Source organism: Cherax quadricarinatus, chromosome 35 (genome assembly GCF_038502225.1).
Source record: "Cherax quadricarinatus isolate ZL_2023a chromosome 35, ASM3850222v1, whole genome shotgun sequence".
NCBI classification, from domain to species: Eukaryota; Metazoa; Arthropoda; class Malacostraca; order Decapoda; family Parastacidae; genus Cherax; species Cherax quadricarinatus.
In genome coordinates this window covers 13,703,070-13,723,826 of record NC_091326.1, presented here as the reverse complement: position 1 = coordinate 13,723,826, position 20,757 = coordinate 13,703,070, and the positions used below count along the sequence as shown (strand labels likewise).

General features: G+C 46.2%; 1 protein-coding gene across 1 annotated transcript in view; it reads right to left on the bottom strand.

The window, feature by feature from the left end:
• The window catches only part of LOC128695122 (junctional adhesion molecule B), a 62,648-nt gene extending 49,633 nt beyond the window's left edge, over positions 1 to 13,015 (bottom strand). The window contains exon 1 of the mRNA XM_053785545.2: positions 12,057 to 13,015. Coding sequence (XP_053641520.1) covers positions 12,057 to 12,153 — 97 coding nt within the window. The 5' untranslated portion in view covers positions 12,154 to 13,015. The remainder of the gene's footprint in view (positions 1 to 12,056) is intronic.
• Positions 13,016 to 20,757: the final 7,742 nt, after the last annotated feature.

Sequence of the window (20,757 nt, the reverse complement as noted above, 5' to 3'; positions counted from 1 at the left end):
GTGTAGTAGGGTAAGACTTCCAGCACCTCCCTGTGTAGCAGGGTAAAACTTCCAGCATCTCCCTGTGTAGTAGGGTAAGACTTCCAGCACCTCCCTGTGTAGCAGGGTAAGATTTCCAGCACCTCCCTGTGTAGCAGGGTAAGACTTCCTGCACCTCCCTGTGTAGCAGTGTAAGACTTCCATCACCTCCCTGTGTAGCAGGGTAAGACTTCCAGCACCTCCCTGTGTAGTAGGGTAAGACTTCCAGCACCTCCCTGTGTAGCAGGGTAAGACTTCCAGCGCCTCCCTGTGTACCAGGGTAAGACTTCCAACATGTCCCTGTGTAGCAGGGTAAGACTTCCAGCACCTCCCTGTGTAGCTGGGTAAGACTTCCAGCGCCTCCCTGTGTAGCAGGGTAAGACTTCCAACATGTCCCTGTGTAGCAGGGTAAGACTTCCAGCACCTCCCTGTGTAGCAGGGTAAGACTTCCAGCACCTCCCTGTGTAGCAGGGTAAGACTTCCAGCACCTTCCTGTGTAGCAGGGTAAGACTTCCAGCACTTCCCTGTGTAGCAGGGTAAAACTTCCAGCACCTCCCTGTGTAGTAGGGTAAACCTTCCAGCACCTCCCTGTGTAGTAGGGTAAGACTTCCAGCACCTCCCTGTGTAGCAGGGTAAGACTTCCAGCACCTCCCTGTGTAGTAGGGTAAAACTTCCAGCACCTCCCTGTGTAGTAGGGTAAGACTTCCAGCACCTCCCTGTGTAGCAAGGTAAGACTTCCAACATGTCCCTGTGTAGTAGGGTAAGACTTCCAGCACCTCCCTGTGTAGTAGGGTAAGACTTCCAGCACCTCCCTGTGTAGCAGGGTAAGACTTCCAGCACCTCCCTGTGTAGCAGGGTAAGACTTCCAGCACCTCCCTGTGTAGAAGGGTAAGACTTCCAGAACCTCCCTGTGTAGCAGGGTAAGATTTCCAGCGCCTCCCTGTGTAGCAGGGTAAGACTTCCAACACGCCTCTATGTAGTAGGGTAAGACTTCCAACACCTCCCTGTGTAGCAGAGTAAGACTTCCAGCAACTCCCTGTGTAGCAAGGTAAGATTTCCAGCACCTCCCTGTGTAGTAGGGTAAGACTTCCAGCACTTCCCTGTGTAGCAGAGTAAGACTTCCAGTAACTCCCTGTGTAGCAAGGTAAGACTTCCAGCACCTCCCTGTGTAGTAGGGTAAGACTTCCAGCACCTCCCTGTGCAGTAGGGTAAGACTTCCAACACCTCGCTGTGTAGCAGGGTAACACTTCCAGCACCTCCCTGTGTAGCAGGGTAACATTTCCAGCACCTCCCTGTGCAGTAGGGTAAGACTTCCAACACCTCCCTGTGTAGCAGGGTAACACTTCCAGCACCTCCCTGTGTAGCAGGGTAACATTTCCAGCACCTCCCTGTGCAGTAGGGTAAGACTTCCAACACCTCCCTGTGTAGCAGGGTAACATTTCCAACACCTCCCTGTGCAGGAGGGTAAGACTTCCCGCACCTACCTGTACAGCAGGGTAAGACTTCCAGCACCTCCCTGTGTAGTAGGGTAAGACTTCCAGCACCTCCCTGTGTAGCAGGGTAAAATTTCCAACACCTCCGTGTGGAGCAGGGTAAGACTTCCAGCACCTCCCTGTCGTTGCTGGTTCTTCCCTACGGATTAAAGGCTTGACTTCCCTGTCGTTTTTATGTCCTTCCTGTTTGCTTGTTACTGTATCCCATCCTCTCTCGATCCTTTTCTCCCTCCCTCTCTCCCTCCCTCTCTCCTTCCCCTTTTCTCTCCCTCCCATTTCTCTGCAAACATGTATCCAGGTGCACTCCTTTTAGCCTTTTTAAGAAGACCTAGTTTATAGGCCTTTTTGTATACATATGATCTTGCACTAACTTCCACAGGATGGACATGAGGTGCACAATAAACAAGCTACTACCTTCCATAGGATGGACATGAGGTGCACAATAAACTAGCCACTACCTTCCACAGGATGGACATGAGGTATACAATAAACTAGCTACTACCTTCCACAGGATGGACATGATTTGCACAATAAACTAGACACTACCTTCCACAGGATGGACATGTGGTACATAATAAACTAGCCACTACCTTCCACAGGATGGACATTAGGTACATAATAAACTAGCCACTACCTTCCATAGGATGGACATGAGGTACACAATAAACTAGCCACTACCTTCCACAGGATGGACATGAGGTACTCAATAAACTAGCCACTACCTTGCACAGGATGGACATGAGGTACATAATAAACTAGCCACTACCTTCCACAGGATGGACATGTGGTACATAATGAACTAGCACTACCTTCCACAGGATGGACATGAGGTACACAATAAACTAGCTGTTTTGGGAGTAAGATTAAAGTCTCATACACTCGTAATATCTACGTTCTTTGACATTTCCTACAGTGCGCCTCTGGTACTAGCAAAACTACACGCATTTCGGTCACTGCGCAATCCGGAAAAGGGTATCCCCGTATTGCATGACTCCAGCCTCCCCTTGTGCCTCAATGCGCACGACTGGAATGAGTTTGTAAGAGAGTTGTGAGATTAGCCTGGAAGATCTTAAGAGGAACTAGTGATCTAAGACTAGTCATCACAAGGAAACTGTTATCCCAATTTCTCAAATTTAAAAAATAAAATGGTAAATTAGCACATGCGGAGGCTGAGTCCCATTCAGATCTTTCGTTGAGAAACAGCAGCTCTGAGGCCAAACTGGAGAGGCTTTCCCTTGTTATCTCAGATAGACGTCAATACCCTGAAATGCACCACCAGCTCATTAAATCTGAAGCCGTTCGGAAGTTGCATTGTTGAATCATCAGAGTTAAGGGTAACAGGGACGAGGCACTTGGGGAAAATACCTCATAGAAAGCAGTATTTCATTTTTCCCCCGACTATTTGATCCAAAAAAAACAGGAAAGTGGGAAACTGGGGTCCATATAAACCACACCACGGGCGGGGATAGAACCCGCGGTCAGAGAGTCATAAAACTCTGACCGTGGGTTCTACCCCCACCCGTGGCATGGTTTGCTTGCAATCATGTCATTACGACTTCGTGAGTCAGTCTACACAAGCCAGAATTAATCCCAGCTTTTGTTTATGACCGACAAATTTCAATTAAGTTCCATTTAAGCTTTGTTTACAAAACTTAAAATAGATCTTTTACAATGGAGCAACTTTCAGTTGAAGAAGGTTCATTTACGGTTTATTTACATGACTTACAAGGTTTCTTTTTACAGTGGTCCTGAGTGTACCCAGATTGTAATTCACGTAAGAAATGCATTATGAGGATCTAACCCAGGATAACCTAGGGTAACCATGGATAAGCCAGAACAACCCAGGATATCCTAGGATAACCTAAGATAACCTAGGATAACCCAAGATAAGTCAATGCAGTCAACACAGTGACTGATTTCTGGTTAGGAGAAACATTCAGTATTTTCGCAATAACAAATTTGATTACTGAAACATACAGCCACACAGACTACAGTATAGGTGGTGAGGGTGAACGTTTGGTGGGTGAACGTTTGGTGGGTGAACGTTTGGTGGGTGAACGTTTGGTGGGTGAACGTCCTAGAGACGTTAAACGTTGCTTCCAGTTCTTACGACGCATCACTTAGTAACGACTGATGCCGTTATCAACTGTTTTATAATAGAGAAAAGCGCTAAACCAGAAGGGGATCATAGAGCAACGGTGGTATGGTCGACATTTAGACTCGGTGTAATCTAGGGGGGAAGGTAAATCCAGATCCTTGGATCAAAAACCTCTGACTAACACCAAGAGACTCCTCTTCAGAAACTGGTATCAAGTAATAAAAAGATACACAGTATATTTTGAGACTCACAGTAATAAAATAACAACAGCTACACTAACAATAGCAGGTTTCTTCTAAGTACGATAAACGACTGTTGAAATTTTGAAGCCGAACAGAAGAGGTTTTCTAAAGTTAACTCGTGGGAACCAGTTTCAGGAATTGTCTACATGAAAAGGGTCTGAGGTTAGATATATTGGTCAGTCAGTCCACTGATCTTCGGTAATAATTGTTCACGGTTGAAATTAGTGTTGATTTGATAGTTGTTTGTTTAATTTACGTTTAGTAAGTACATGTGTTACTGACGTCTGTATAAAAGTCACTTGAGATTTGACTTAACACTCGTCTTTATAGAAATACTTGACTTAACACTCGTCTTTATAGAAATACTTGACTTATCACTCGTCTTTATAGAAATACTTGACTTATCACTCGTCTTTATAGAAATACTTGACTTATCACTCGTCTTTATAGAAATACTTGATAAAGATAAATGACTTACAACTTGCAATACACAGTCACTCGTGTACGTACTGACACGCGTTCAAACACTCACACACACACACAGGAGCTAAGACTCGACCCCTGCAACCACAAATAGGTGAGTACAAATAGGTGAGTGCACACACACACACCAGGAGCCAGGGGCCAGGAGCTCGGACTCGACCCCTGCAACCTCAACTAGGTGAGTACACTACCACATACACACACTCTACAGACCCAAATCACATGCATGAACATACACGCCGATGCTTAAGAGGAATAAGCGGTACCTGATACACCAGGAGACAATCAGTACCTGATACTCCAGCAGACAATCAGTACCTGATACTCCAGGAGACAATCAGTGCCTGATACTCCAGGAGACAATCAGTACCTGATACTCCAGGAGACAATCAGTACCTGATACTCCAGGAGACAATCAGTACCTGATACTCCAGGAGACAATCAGTACCTGATACTCCAGGAGACAATCAGTACCTGATACTCCAGGAGACAATCAGTACCTGATACTCCAGGAGACAATCAGTACCTGATACTCCAGGAGACAATCAGTACCTGATACTCCAGCAGACAATCAGTGCCTGATACTCCCGGAGACAATCAGTACCTGATACTCCAGGAGACAATCAGTACCTGATACTCCAGGAGACAATCAGTACCTGATACTCCAGGAGACAATCAGTACCTGATACTCCAGGAGACAATCAGTACCTGATACTCCAGGAGACAATCAGTACCTGATACTCCAGGAGACAATCAGTACCTGATACTCCAGGAGACAATCAGTACCTGATACTCCAGGAGACAATCAGTACCTGATACTCCAGGAGACAATCAGTACCTGATACTCCAGGAGACAATCAGTACCTGATACTCCAGGAGACAATCAGTACCTGATACTTCAGGAGACAATCAGTACCTGATACTCCAGGAGACAATCAGTACCTGATACTCCAGGAGACAATCAGTACCTGATACTCCAGGAGACAATCAGTACCTGATACTCCAGGAGACAATCAGTACCTGATACTCCAGGAGACAATCAGTACCTGATACTCCAGGAGACAATCAGTACCTGATACTCCAGCAGACAATCAGTGCCTGATACTCCCGGAGACAATCAGTACCTGATACTCCAGGAGACAATCAGTACCTGATACTCCAGGAGACAATCAGTACCTGATACTCCAGGAGACAATCAGTACCTGATACTCCAGCAGACAATCAGTACCTGATACTCCAGGAGACAATCAGTACCTGATACTCCAGGAGACAATCAGTACCTGATACTCCAGGAGACAATCAGTACCTGATACTCCAGGAGACAATCAGTACCTGATACTCCAGGAGACAATCAGTACCTGATACTCCAGGAGACAATCAGTACCTGATACTCCAGGAGACAATCAGTACCTGATACTCCAGGAGACAATCAGTACCTGATACTCCAGGAGACAATCAGTACCTGATACTCCAGCAGACAATCAGTGCCTGATACTCCAGGAGACAATCAGTACCTGATACTCCAGGAGACAATCAGTACCTGATACTCCAGGAGACAATCAGTACCTGATACTCCAGGAGACAATCAGTACCTGATACTCCAGCAGACAATCAGTACCTGATACTCCAGGAGACAATCAGTACCTGATACTCCAGGAGAAAATCAGTACCTGATACTCCAGGAGACAATCAGTACCTGATACCCCAGGAGACAATCAGTACTTGATACTCTAGGAGACAATCAGTACCTGATACTCCAGGAGACAATCAGTACCTGATACTCCAGGAGACAATCAGTACCTGATACTCCAGGAGACAATCAGTACCTGATACTCCAGGAGACAATCAGTACCTGATACTCCAGGAGACAATCAGTACCTGATACTCCAGGAGACAATCAGTACCTGATACTCCAGGAGACAATCAGTACCTGATACTCCAGGAGACAATCAGTACCTGATACTCCAGGAGACAATCAGTACCTGATACTCCAGGAGACAATCAGTACCTGATACCCCAGGAGACAATCAGTACTTGATACTCCAGGAGACAATCAGTGCCTGATACTCCAGGAGACAATCAGTACCTGATACTCCAGGAGACAATCAGTACTTGATACTCCAGGAGACAATCAGTACCAGATACCCCAGGAGACAATCAGTACCTGATACTCCAGGAGACAATCAGTACCTGATACTCCAGGAGACAATCAGTACCTGATACTCCAGGAGACAATCAGTACCTGATACCCCAGGAGACAATCAGTACTTGATACTCCAGGAGACAATCAGTGCCTGATACTCCAGGAGACAATCAGTACCTGATACTCCAGGAGACAATCAGTACTTGATTCTCCAGGAGACAATCAGTACCTGATACCCCAGGAGACAATCAGTACCTGATACTCCAGGAGACAATCAGTACCTGATACTCCAGGAGACAATCAGTACCTGATACCCCAGGAGACAATCAGTACTTGATACTCCAGGAGACAATCAGTACCTGATACTCCAGGAGACAATCAGTACCTGATACTCCAGGAGACAATCAGTACCTGATACTCCAGGAGACAATCAGTACCTGATACCCCAGGAGACAATCAGTACCTGATACTCCAGGAGACAATCAGTACCTGATACTCCAGGAGACAATCAGTACCTGATACCCCAGGAGACAATCAGTACTTGATACTCCAGGAGACAATCAGTGCCTGATACTCCAGGAGACAATCAGTACCTGATACTCCAGGAGACAATCAGTACTTGATACTCCAGGAGACAATCAGTACCTGATACCCCAGGAGACAATCAGTACCTGATACCCCAGGAGACAATCAGTACCTAAGTAAAAAAAAAAGGCTTGGTCCAGGAAAACCATTAGATGTTGATTATCTCCGTGAACCATTATTAACCATCACTGGTCCAGGGAGACCATCACTGGTCCAGGGAGAAGATCACTGGCCCAGGGAGAAGATCACTGGTCCAGGGAGACCATCACTGGCCCAGGGAGAAGATCACTGGTCCAGGGAGACCATCACTGGTCCAGGGAGAAGATCACTGGTCCAGGGAGACCATCACTGGCCCAGGGAGAAGATCACTGGTCCAGGGAGACCATCACTGGCCCAGGGAGAAGATCACTGGTCCAGGGAGACCATCACTGGTCCAGGGAGAAGATCACTGGTCCAGGGAGACCATCACTGGCCCAGGGAGACCATCACTGGTCCAGGGAGACCATCACTGGTCCAGGGAGACCATCACTGGTCCAGGGAGACCATCACTGGTCCAGGTAGACCATCACTGGTTCAGGGAGACCTTCACTGGCCCAGGGAGACCATCACTGGTCCAGGGAGAAGATCACTGGTCCAGGGAGACCATCACTGGTCCAGGGAGACCATCACTGTTCCACGGAGACCATCACTGGTCAAGGGAGACCATCACTGGTCCAGGGAGACCATCACTGGTCCAGGGAGACCATCGCTGGTTCAGGGAGACCATCACTGGTCCAGGGAGACCATCACTGGTCCAGGGAGACAATCACTGGTCCAGGGTGACCATCACTGGTCCAAGGAGACCATCACTGGTCCAGGGAGACCATCACTGGTCCAGGGAGACCATCACTGGTCCAGGAAGACCATCACTGATCCAAAGAGATCATCACTGGTCCAAAGGGACCATCACTGGTCCAACGAGACCATCACTGGTCCAGGGAGACCATCACTGGTCCAAGGAGACCATCACTGGTCCAGGAAGACCATCACTGGTCCAGGGAGACCATCACTGGTAAAAGGAGACCTTCGCTGGTCCAGGGAGACCATCATTGGTCCAGGGAGACCATCACTGGTCCAGGGAGACCATCACTGGTCCAGGGAGACCATCACTGGTCCAGGGAGACCATCACTGGTCCAAGAAGACCACCACTGCTTCAGGGAGACCTTCACTGGTCCAGGGAGACCATCATTGGTCCAGGGAGACCATCACTGGTCCAGGGAGACCATCACTGGTCCAGGGAGACCATCACTGGTCCAGGAAGACCATCACTGATCCAAAGAGATCATCACTGGTCCAAAGGGACCATCACTGGTCCAACGAGACCATCACTGGTCCAGGGAGACCATCACTGGTCCAAGGAGATCATCACTGGTCCAGGAAGACCATCACTGGTCCAGGGAGACCATCACTGGTAAAAGGAGACCTTCGCTGGTCCAGGGAGACCATCATTGGTCCAGGGAGACCATCACTGGTCCAGGGAGACCATCACTGGTCCAGGGAGACCATCACTGGTCCAGGGAGACCATCACTGGTCCAAGAAGACCACCACTGCTTCAGGGAGACCTTCACTGGTCCAGGGAGGCCATCACTGGTCCAGGGAGACCATCACTGGTCCAGGGAGACCATCACTGGTCCAGGGAGACCATCACTGGTTGAGGGAGGCCAACACTGGTCCAGGGAGACCATCACTGGTCCAGGGAGATCAGCACTGGTCTAGGGAGAGCAGCACTGGCCCAGGAACACCATCACTGGTCCAGCGAGACCAGCACTAATCCAGAGAGACCATCACTGATCCAGAGAGAGCATCATTGGTCCAAAAAGACCATCACTGGTCCAGGGAGACCATCATTGGTTCAGGGAAACCATCACTGGTCCACAGAGACCAGCGCTGGTCCTGGCTGATGCTCGGATAAGCAAGGATTTTTGAGTCTCAACAGAAAATCTGAGGTGAGGGTTTTCGTGAAGGAATCTTTTGTATTTGAGGTAAAGAACCTCGTAGTCGAGGTAAAGAACCTCGTAGTCGAAGTAAAGAACCTCGTAGTCGAAGTAAAGAACCTCGTAGTCGAAGTAAAGAACTTCGTAGTCGAGTTAAAGAACCTCGTAGTCGAAGTAAAGAACCTCGTAGTCGAGGTAAAGAACCTCGTAGTTGAAGTAAAGAACCTCGTAGTCGAAGTAAAGAACTTCGTAGTCGAGGTAAAGAACCTCGTAGTCGAAGTAAAGAACCTCGTAGTCGAAGTAAAAAACCTCGTAGTCGAAGTAAAAAACCTCGTAGTCGAAGTAAAGAACCTCGTAGTCGAAGTAAAGAACCTCGTAGTCGAAGTAAAGAACCTTGGGCGAGATGCTTCACCAAACTAGCTAGAAACTCTATTTTAGTCTCTGTTTTAGCACTCTACTAGTGAAACAGCTGGCGGTCCTCTTCGGCAACTTTCTAAATACAACTGCAGTTGCTCGTTGCTTGTTGTGGCGTTGAGGCTCCTCAAAGCTCCCCCCCCCAGCTTGATATAGTTCGTCAAGCTTCTTAAAAAAAAGCCTCAAAGAGCATTATATACACTCTTCCATCTGCTGTGATCTCTCTTCATGCTTAGATTCCGCCCGTTTAAGGCTACGAATTAGAATCCTCTGCCTCTTGTGCCCGCTATCTCTCTCTCTCTCTCTCTCTCTCTCTCTCTCTCTATCTATCTATCTATCTATCTATCTATCTATCTATCTATCTATCTATCTATCTATCTATCTATCTATCTATATATCTATCTATCTATCTATCTATCTATCTCTCGCTCTCTCTCTCTCTTGACCTTCTTCAAAACTTTATCCTTTTCTCCTCGCTGCTCTTCTTGCTGCTGACTGAGAGTGTTAGAGTTGCGGGCAGCTTCGTTGTGAGCCTTTAGGAGAGTTAGGGCTTCTTTCCCATATGTTTTTATTATCCTTTTTAGCGGGTTTTTGGTCTCTCTTCCACAATAAAGAACCCCAAGTATTATACAAGTGTCGAATTCATCAACTTGTCGGTCGGTTCTCCCGGCCAGTTATCTACAAACAAGGAGTTACTGTGATCACTCTTTTCAGCTTGGCGGAGAGGATTGAGCTCACGGCCCTTAGCTTCATCTAGAGAACGGAGCTCTACCGTCTGGCCGTTTCCTCCTTAGAACATGAGGGCTGCTTGAGACGCCTCAGCTGCACACTCAGCTGCCAGCTCAAGTGCGTCTTGAGGGGTCATCTCAGCCTGCCGAAGCTGACACTTGGACTCTGCCAGCTGACGCTGCGCATACGATTTTTTTGCATCGTCTGCTAACATTTTCATATAAATTCCTTATTTACTTCTGATAAATCATTTATATAAATTAGAAACATTACTAGGACAAGTGCAGACCCTTGTGGCACCCCACTTGTGACATCCGCCCGTGCTAACATTGTTCCTCTTATAACTCTCCCCAAGTTTCTTATCCACTGAAAGAAAAACTAGACTTCCAGGTAAATACAATAAACCCCATTAATTTTTTTTTTTTTTTTGGAAATGGGTGGCAGACTCTGTCAAAATATCTTATGGACTAAGGTTCGAGCCTTCCGTCCACCCTTCTGTTTAGTGAGTTTGACATTAATTTGCAGACGGAAAGTTAAACTGTTTAGCAGTTAGTGTGTTGTTATTCTCTGAATGTTGAATCCACTTTTCTCTAATGGTTTTTGTGAAATGGTTTTGCAGCAACACTTATAAACGAGACTTGTCTCTCTGCTTGACTGTCTGCCTGTCTGACTGTCTGACTGACTGCCTGTCTGCTTGCCTGAATGTATGCATGCCTGCCTGCCTGCCTGTCTGTCTGTCTGTCCGCCTGCCTGTTTGCCTGCTACCCTGCCTGTCTGCCTGCCTGCCTGTCTGTCTGACTGTTTGCCTGCCTGTCTATCTGCTTGCCTGCCTGTCTGCCTACTAGCCTGCCCGTCTGTCTGTCTCCCTGCCTGACTACCTGCCGGCCAGTCTGCCTGGCTTATATCATGATAATCAGTGACCTACAAGACTGGATGGGACTCGATCCTTCGTACGCTCACAGCGAGACAATTTTCATCGAGGAATCTGCACAGAGTTTCAAACTGAGAGACCTAAAAAAAATAAAGGTCAAAACTACCTATACATTTTTACTGTTGTTCAAAATGAAATTTTTTTTGAAGAGTATTTTACGTTCCACGTCTGAAATATTGAAGGAATTGGTCGCCACTTTCAAAAAAAAAAATATTGAAATGAAAAAAGAAGTGAATAATGCAGTAGCTGTTAGTGAGCGATGGGGCACTTTTTCCAGGGAAAGGCTTATTGAATTTTGTGAAAAAAATGAAAGCAGAGCGTTATTAGTTCAAGTGGTGTGAGTGAGTGAGGCTGCTCCTGGCTCTCTCTCTCTCTCTACCTCTACCTCTCATACAGTGTATATATATATATATATATATATATATATATATATATATATATATATATATATATATATATATATATATATATATATATATATATATATATGTGTGTGTGTGTGTGTGTGTGTGTGTGTGTGTGTGTGTGTGTGTTGTATCTGTGTGTGTGTCTGTGTGTGTGGTGAGAACTGCATATAGTAGAGAAGGTAAGAAATGTTACAGTATCTTACTGTGTTACGGTGTCTGGCTCTGGTAAGATCTGTGTCGTGTATAAGTAATTCGGTGCCAGAAGTAGCAAGTTTATGTGTTTATCTTTGTGGTTCGTCTTCATTGTCTATCAGAGAGCAATAGACCAGTGTGGGGTCATTCACTGCTGGTCTGGTGGAGGCTCGAACCTCCCCCCGGTGATCTAGACCCGGTCCCAGACCAGTCATATTGTTAGGTTTTATTTCTCCAACGTCTGTATGTAGCCAGAACGTGTTCCAGACGCGTTATTTTAATAAGTGTTCAAGTTAAGGGACACTACTGATGGCTGCCCGTCTTGTGGTGTAGAGAACTCACTCACCTGTATCAGTGGGTATCGGGGCGCTGACGTTGGAGGAGGTGAGGAGCAGTAGGAGTAGTGCCACCCTCACAGCCCGTGGCACCGCCCACACTTGCATGCTGGCACTGCTAGGCACCTCTAGCGTGCCCACGCTGCTCGGCCCACCATTCCTGGGTGCCACACCATGAACCACGGGACTGCAAACTGATGATTCCCCGGCCCTTGATGAACTGATGTCTAGGTGATTAGCCTTTGACTGATGGGTTACACAGTAGGTGATTAAGGGTGGTGATAATTGCCTGAAGGAACGACAGTTTGGTCTAACTTATTTTTCAGGACTGAGTACTGGATGTTTGGGTACAGTTTCCTCTCACGAACTTACAGGCACTGGGCAATAACAGGGCCAGAAACTGAGCAGTAACAGGACCAGGAACTGGGCAGTGACAGGACCAGGAACTGGGTAGTGACAGGACCAGGAACTGGGCAGTGACAGAACCAGGAACTGGACAGTCACAAGACCAGGAACTGGACAGTCACAAGACCAGGAACTGAATAGTAACAAGATCAGGAACTGGACAGTAACAAGATCAGGAACTGGACAGTAACAAGATCAGGAACTGGACAGTAACAAGATCAGGAGCTGGACAGTAACAAGATCAGGAACTGGACAGTAACAGGACCAGGAACTAGACAATCACAAGACCAGGAACTGGACAGTCTCAGAACCAGGAACTGGACAATCACAAGACCAGGAACTGGACAGTCTCAGAACCAGGAACTGGACAGTCACAAGATCAGGAACTTGATAGTCACAAGACGAGAAATCATCCATAATTTTCTTGAGTAAATGAAATTATTCAACTCGTGATTATTTTTTCTAAACAATATTCCAACTTTTATCCTTTTTGCAAAGTCACAGTTAGAAAAAAAAAACTCACTGTGTTTAACGCTGTTTCAGTGTTATTGTCTTCCTTCAGTCACTTTGTTTGTCTCTGAAAGAAAAGAGGAAAATGTTTTGGTCAATACAGTGATAACTCAAGTGAGAATATCAGAATAACGCTAGAACAGTGTATCTAAACCATGCAACAGAATACACACATATATACGTGTGTGTGTGTGTGTGTGTGTGTGTGTGTGTGTGTGTGTGTGTGTGTGTGTGTGTGTGTGTGTGTGTGTGTAATGACCTGCCATCACTAATTGAAGGCCAAGTATTCACCTCTACATCCACTACCATCAAAGACATCACTAGTAAGGGACATCACAAGGTTCAGTCCTCTGTAGATTATACATAATCCTTAGCAACGATTGCAACCAGTTATACCTGGGCGAGACATCCAGTGACCTCCAGCCATGTATCTCAGAACACCAATACGCCAGCAGAACGGACGATTTAAGGAATGCTTGTGTTTTATACCTAAGCTTCCACAATCATTCAATCAGCTACAGAGATGCAAGACTCATCGCCAGGAGAGAAGACTCTCAGAGATGCAGGATCTTGGCATCATCACTCAGCTGTGCTGTACCTCTTACAGCTGAACCTCTTACAACGAAACTCCTTCATCGTTGTCTTACACAACAGACCTACTGGCCCATGCCGGGCAGGTCCTTCTCAAATCCAGCCTCTTCTCAGCGATCAACTTCAACATTCCTCACCTGGTCCTTCACGTCGCCATGTTCCCACTGTGAGGGCGAAACATTGTCAATTAGGATTCGCATTTGTGTTTATATTTTCCGCCGCCTCCGTCTTTTTTTATATCAGTTATCTCCACTAGTTCAAGGTGCTGGTTCCTCTTAATAACCTATCAATACTAGTTGAAGAAGCTGGTTTCTCTTAACGACCTGCCAGGTGCTCGTTCCTCTTAACGACCCTGCAGTAGTTACAGACGCGTCACTCCGTAACGACCCTCACACGACTGCAGCAGCTGTCGTTGTTGAAGCTAGAGTCCAGAGTCAACTGTCACACCGGTGAGCAGCCCACCATCTCCAGCCCACCCCTTCCAGCCCACCATATCCAGCTAACCCCTTCCACTTCCCCTCCAACACAGCCAACTCAACTTCCCCACTCCAGTAAATCTTCACTTTCAATTCCCGTCCATTCCACTAGCCACCTGCAACTGGGCCTCCACCATCCTCATAACAAATTCCCAAGAATTTAAACCAACAGTTTCTTTCACTACATCATAGCCTCTAAAATACTATGCTGCTGTTATTACTATTATTAAAATAATAGTGATGATTATAGCGTCAGGATCAAAAAGACAAAAGCAATGACCATAAAAGAGAGTCGGGCTAAGTGGCAGTGTTCACTTTGGTCAACGACTTCGAAAAAACCTTTTACGAAATAACAGTGACGGAGTCTGACCGTTTTGGTCTTACTAACAGGCCTTTTCATCTTCTGAAACGGCCACTGTGGGCTGAATTGGGGAACACGGACGCTGACTATATCCACGGACGTCCATTTCCACCACGGAGGTTATTGAAAGTATTATAAGCGAATAAAAAACGCTGGAAAGAAAAAAAAAACAGAGGAAGTCTAAAAATCTGTTTGGGTGGGAGGAGAGACGGGGAGAAACTCCCCTTCATGATTATTCTTAATGATGCATCAGCAATATGCTGCTACCTTATTGTGTGATAGTTGAAAGTGGGTACAAAAGCTGGCTATTGTTTCCTCCCGGTCATATTCTGTCACATAGGATAAGTTGCAGACATGATGTTAGGTGACTGGACACATGGTGTCGAATTCTGCCAGCCTAAGCTGGACACCTCAGTTGTTGATTGTCGTAAGATGCAACACCACACACTTGCCACCCTCACGATTGGGGAAAATTGTGCGTATTGAGACATTATGGTAAAGCGCAGAGTTTGGAGTGTTTACATAGTTTCCACAGTGCCAATCTGACAATGACCGAACTGGTCGCAAAAGCGCATCAGTCATGTATCAGTTCAGTCAGTGAGCTACCCAGGAAGGCAAAAGAGATCGCGAAGCCTGCTTGCAAGCCTTAATAACGTGACTTGTAACTGTGACTAGTACATGGTTCAGGTCGGAACGAAATATCATGGTAAGCTTCTCTCTCCTATGTGCGGGTTATTTGTGATTTGTTCCAGTCACGGTATTGTGCCTTTTCGTTCTAAATAGCGACTTTGCAGAACCCTTGCATCCAGTCTCGGCCTATACAGAATGACCTTACTACCCCAACTTGCTCATTCAGCTCGCGGACCGGCCGTAACAACACCAGGCTTCCTGCTTCACCTGACCTCATCTCAGAGCAACACCTCAGGGCATCCCTGAGTCTGTGACCCCTGGTGACCTGACACGCTGCCATGTACCCAGATGTACCACCCATCATAACTGGTTCAACTATGTTCAAACTCGCAGGATCAAGGGAATTTTGATATGTTAACATTTAAAACAAGGATAATAATCGTGTCCCACATCCCAGATCACTGAACAACTAGAGCAGGATATTAATGAATTATATATTTTTGTATCCCGAGTCTTGTTTACTCTGTATATTATTCAATTATTTATTTTATTTACAATTCTGATGTAAATCCATGCAACATTTGGGAATATTTATTGTGGAAAAATTTCGCCAACAAGTGCCTTCCTCAGTAAGAAATGAAAGATGAAAGTTGAGAAGGAGTCTGAGGCAATCAGTCCCTAAGCCTTGAGTTGATGCGTTCAGTCCATCAGGATTGATGGATTGAACACATCGACTCCAGGTTGAGGGTATGATTACCTCACACTCCTTCTCATCTTCCACCATTAATCTCTGTATCGGACTGAGGAAGCCACCAGGTGGCGAAATGTTTCCACAGTAAACACTCCCAAAGGTTGCAAAAGTGTCTGTTGATAATTCTGTTGCATATTGCGTGGAATGTGTAGCAGAATACACAATACCTCCTCATACACAATACCTCCTGGTACACAATACCTCCTGTTACACAATACCTCCTGATACACAATACCTCCTGGTACACAATACCTCCTGTTACACAATACCTCCTGATACACAATACCTCCTGGTACACAATACCTCCTGGTACACAATAACTCCTGGTACACAATACCTCCTGATACACAATACCTCCTGATACACAATACCTCCTGGTACACAATACCTCCTGGTACACAGTACCTCCTGATAAACAATACCTCCTGGTACACAGTACCTCCTGATAAACAATACCTCCTGATACACAATAACTCCTGGTACACAATACCTCCTGATACACAATACCTCCTGGTACACAATACCTCCTGATACACAATACCTCCTGATACACAATACCTCCTGATACACAATACCTCCTGGTACACAATACCTCCTGATACACAATACCTCCTGATACACAATACCTCCTGGTAAACACTACCTCCTGATACACAGTACCTCCTGATACACAATACCTCCTGATACACAATACCTCCTGGTACACAATACCTCCTGATAACAATACCTCCTGATACACAATACCTCCTGATACACAATACCTCCTGGTACACAGTACCTCTTGATACACAATACCTCATGGTACACAATACCTCCTGATACACAATACCTCCTGGTACACAATACCTCCTGATACACAATACCTCCTGGTACACAATACATCCTTGTACACAATACCTCCTTGTACACAATACCTCCTGGTACACAATACCTCCTGATACACAATACCTCCTGATACACAATACCTCCAGGTACACAATACCTCCTGGTACACAATACCTCCTGGTACACAATACATCTTGGTACACAATACCTCCTGGTACACAATACCTCCTGGTACACAATACCTCCTGGTACACAGTACCTCCTGGTACACAATACCTCCTGATACACAATACCTCCTGATACACAATACCTCCTGGTACACAATACCTCCTGGTACACAATACCTCCTCGTACACAATACCTCCTGGTACACAATACCTCCTGGTACACAATACCTCCTGGTACACAATACCACCTGATACACAATACCTCCTGGTACACAATACCTCCTGGTACACAATACCTCCTGATACACAATACCTCCTGGTACACAATACCTCCTGGTACACAATACCTCCTGGTACACAATACCTCCTGGTACACAATACCTCCTTGTACACAATACCTCCTGGTACACAATACCTCCTCGTACACAATACCTCCTGGTACACAATACCTCCTAGTACATAATACCTCCTGGTACACAATGCCTCCTGGTACACAATACCTCCTCGTACACAATACCTCCTGGTACACAATACCTCCTGGTACACAATACCTCCTGGTACACAATACCTCCTGATACACAATACCTCCTGATACACAACACCTCCTGGTACACAATACCTCCTGGTACACAATACCTCCAGGTACACAATACCTCCTGGTACACAATACCTCCTGGTACACAATACCTCCTGGTACACAATACCTCCTGGTACACAATACCTCCTGATACACAATACCTCCTGGTACACAATACCTCCTGGTACACAATACCTCCTGATACACAATACCTCCTGGTACACAATACCTCCTGGTACACAATGCCTCCTGGCATACAATACCTCCTGGTACACAGCACCTCCTGGTACACAATACCTCCTGGTACACAATACCTCCTGATACACAATACCTCCTGGTACACAATACCTCCTGGTACACAATACCTCCTGGTACACAGTACCTCCTGGTACACAATACCTCCTGATACACAATACCTCCTGATACACAATACCTCCTGGTACACAATACCTCCTGGTACACAATACCTCCTCGTACACAATACCTCCTGATACACAATACCTCCTGGTACACAATACCTCCTGGTACACAATACCTCCTGGTACACAATACCTCCTGATACACAATACCTCCTGGTACACAATACCTCCTGGTACACAATACCTCCTGATACACAATACCTCCTGGTACACAATACCTCCTGGTACACAATGCCTCCTGGCATACAATACCTCCTGGTACACAGCACCTCCTGGTACACAATACCTCCTGGTACACAATACCTCCTGATACACAATACCTCCTGGTACACAATACCTCCTGGTACACAATACCTCATGGTACAAAATACCTCCTGGTACACAATACCTCCTGGTACACAATCCCTCCTGGTACACAATACCTCCTGGTACACAATGCCTCCTGGTACACAATACCTCCTGATACACAATACCTCCTGATACACAATACCTCCTGATACACAATACCTCCTGGTACACAATACCTCCTGGTACACAATACCTCCAGGTACACAATACCTCCTGGTACACAATACCTCCTGGTACACAATCCCTCCTGGTACACAATACCTCCTGGTACACAATGCCTCCTGGTACACAATACCTCCTGGTACACAATACCTCCTGATACACAATACCTCCTGATACACAATACCTCCTGGTACACAATACCTCCTGGTACACAATACCTCCAGGTACACAATACCTCCTGGTACACAATACCTCCTGGTACACAATACCTCCTGGTACACAATACCTCCTGGTACACAATACCTCCTGGTACACAATACCACCTGGTACACAATACCTCCTGGTACACAGTACCTCCTGGTACACAATACCTCCTGGTACACAGTACCTCCTGGTACAAAATACCTCCTGGTACACAATGTCTCCTGATACACAATACCTCCAGGTACACAATACCTCCTGATACACAATTCCTTCTGATACACAATACCTCCTGATACACAATACCTCCTGATACACAATACCTCCTGATACACAATACCTCCAGGTACACAATACGTCCAGATACACAATACCTCCAGGTATACAATACCTCCTGATGCACAATACCTGCAGGTACACAATACCTCCTGGTACAGAGTACCTCCAGGTACACAATACCGCCTGGTACACAGTACCTCCAGGTACACAATACATCCTGGTACACAGTACCTCCAGGTACACAATACCTCCTGATACACAGTACCTCCAGGTACACAATACCTCCTGGTACACAATACCTCCTGGTACACAGTACCTCCTGATACAGAGTACCTCCTGGTACACAGTACCTCCAGGTACACAATACCTCCTGGTACACAATACCTCCTGGTACACAGTACCTCCTTGTACACAATAAATCCTGGTACACAGTACCTCCTGGTACACAGTAAATCCTGGTACACAATACCTCCTGGTACACAGTACCTCCGGGTACACAATACCTTCTGGTACACAGTACCTCCTGGTACACAATACCTCCTGGAACACAGTACCTTCTGGTACACAATACCTCCAGGTACACAGTACCTCCTGGTACACAGTACCTCCTGGTACACAATACCTCCTGGTACACAATACCTCACGGTACACAGTACCTCCTGGTACACAGTACCTCCTGGTACACAAAACCTCCCGGTACACGATACCTCCTGGTACACAGTACCTCCTGGTACACAATACCTCCTGGTACACAGTACCTCCTGGTACACAATACCTCCTGGTACACAGTACCTCCTGGTACAAAATACCTCCTGGTACACAGTACCTCCTGGTACACAGTACCTCCTGGTACAAAATACCTCCTGGTACACAGTACCTCCTGGTACACAGTACCTCCTGGTACACAATACCTCCTGGTACACAATACCTTCTGGTACACATTACCTCCTGGTACACAATACCTCCTGGTACTCAGTACCTCCTGGTACACAATACCTCCTGGTACACAATACCTTCTTGTACACAATACCTCCTGGTATACAATACCTAGTGGTACACAATACCTCCTGGTACACAGTACCTCCTGGTATACAGTACCTCCTGCTACACAATACCTCCTGGTACACAATACCTCCTGGTACACAGTACCTCCTGGTACACAATACTTCCTGGTACACAATACCTATTGATACACAGTACCTCCTGGCACACAATACCTCCTGATACACAATACCTCCTGGTACACAATACCTCCTGGTACACAATACCTCCTGGTACACAATATCCCTGGTACACAATACCTCCTGAAACACAATATCTCCTGGTACACAATACCTCCTGATACACAATACCTCCTGGTACACAGTACCTCCTGGTACACAATACCTCCTGGTACACAATGCCTCCTGTTACACAATACCTCCTGGAACACAATACCTCCTGATACACAATACCTCCTGGTACACAATACCTCCTGGTACACAGTACCTCCTAGTACACAATACCTCCTGGTACACAATACCTCCTGAAACACAATATCTCCTGGTACACAATACCTCCTGATACACAATACCTCCTGGTACACAATACCTCCTGGTACACAGTACCTCCTGGTACACAATACCTCCTGGTACACAATGCCTCCTGATATACAATACCTCCTTGTACACAATACCTCCTGATACACAATACCTCCTGGTACACAATACCTCCTGGTACACAATACCTTCTGGTACACAATACCTCCAGGTACGCAATACCTCCTGGTACACAATACCTCCTGGTACACAATACCTCCTGGTACACAGTACCTCCTGGTACCCAATACCTCCTGATACACAATTCCTCCTGGTACACAGTACCTCCTGGTACACAATACCTCCTGATACACAATACCTCCTGGTACACAATACCTCCTGTTACACAATACCTCCTGGTACACAATACCTCCTGGTACACAATACCTCCTGGTACACAATACCTCCTGGTACACAATACCTCCTGAAACAC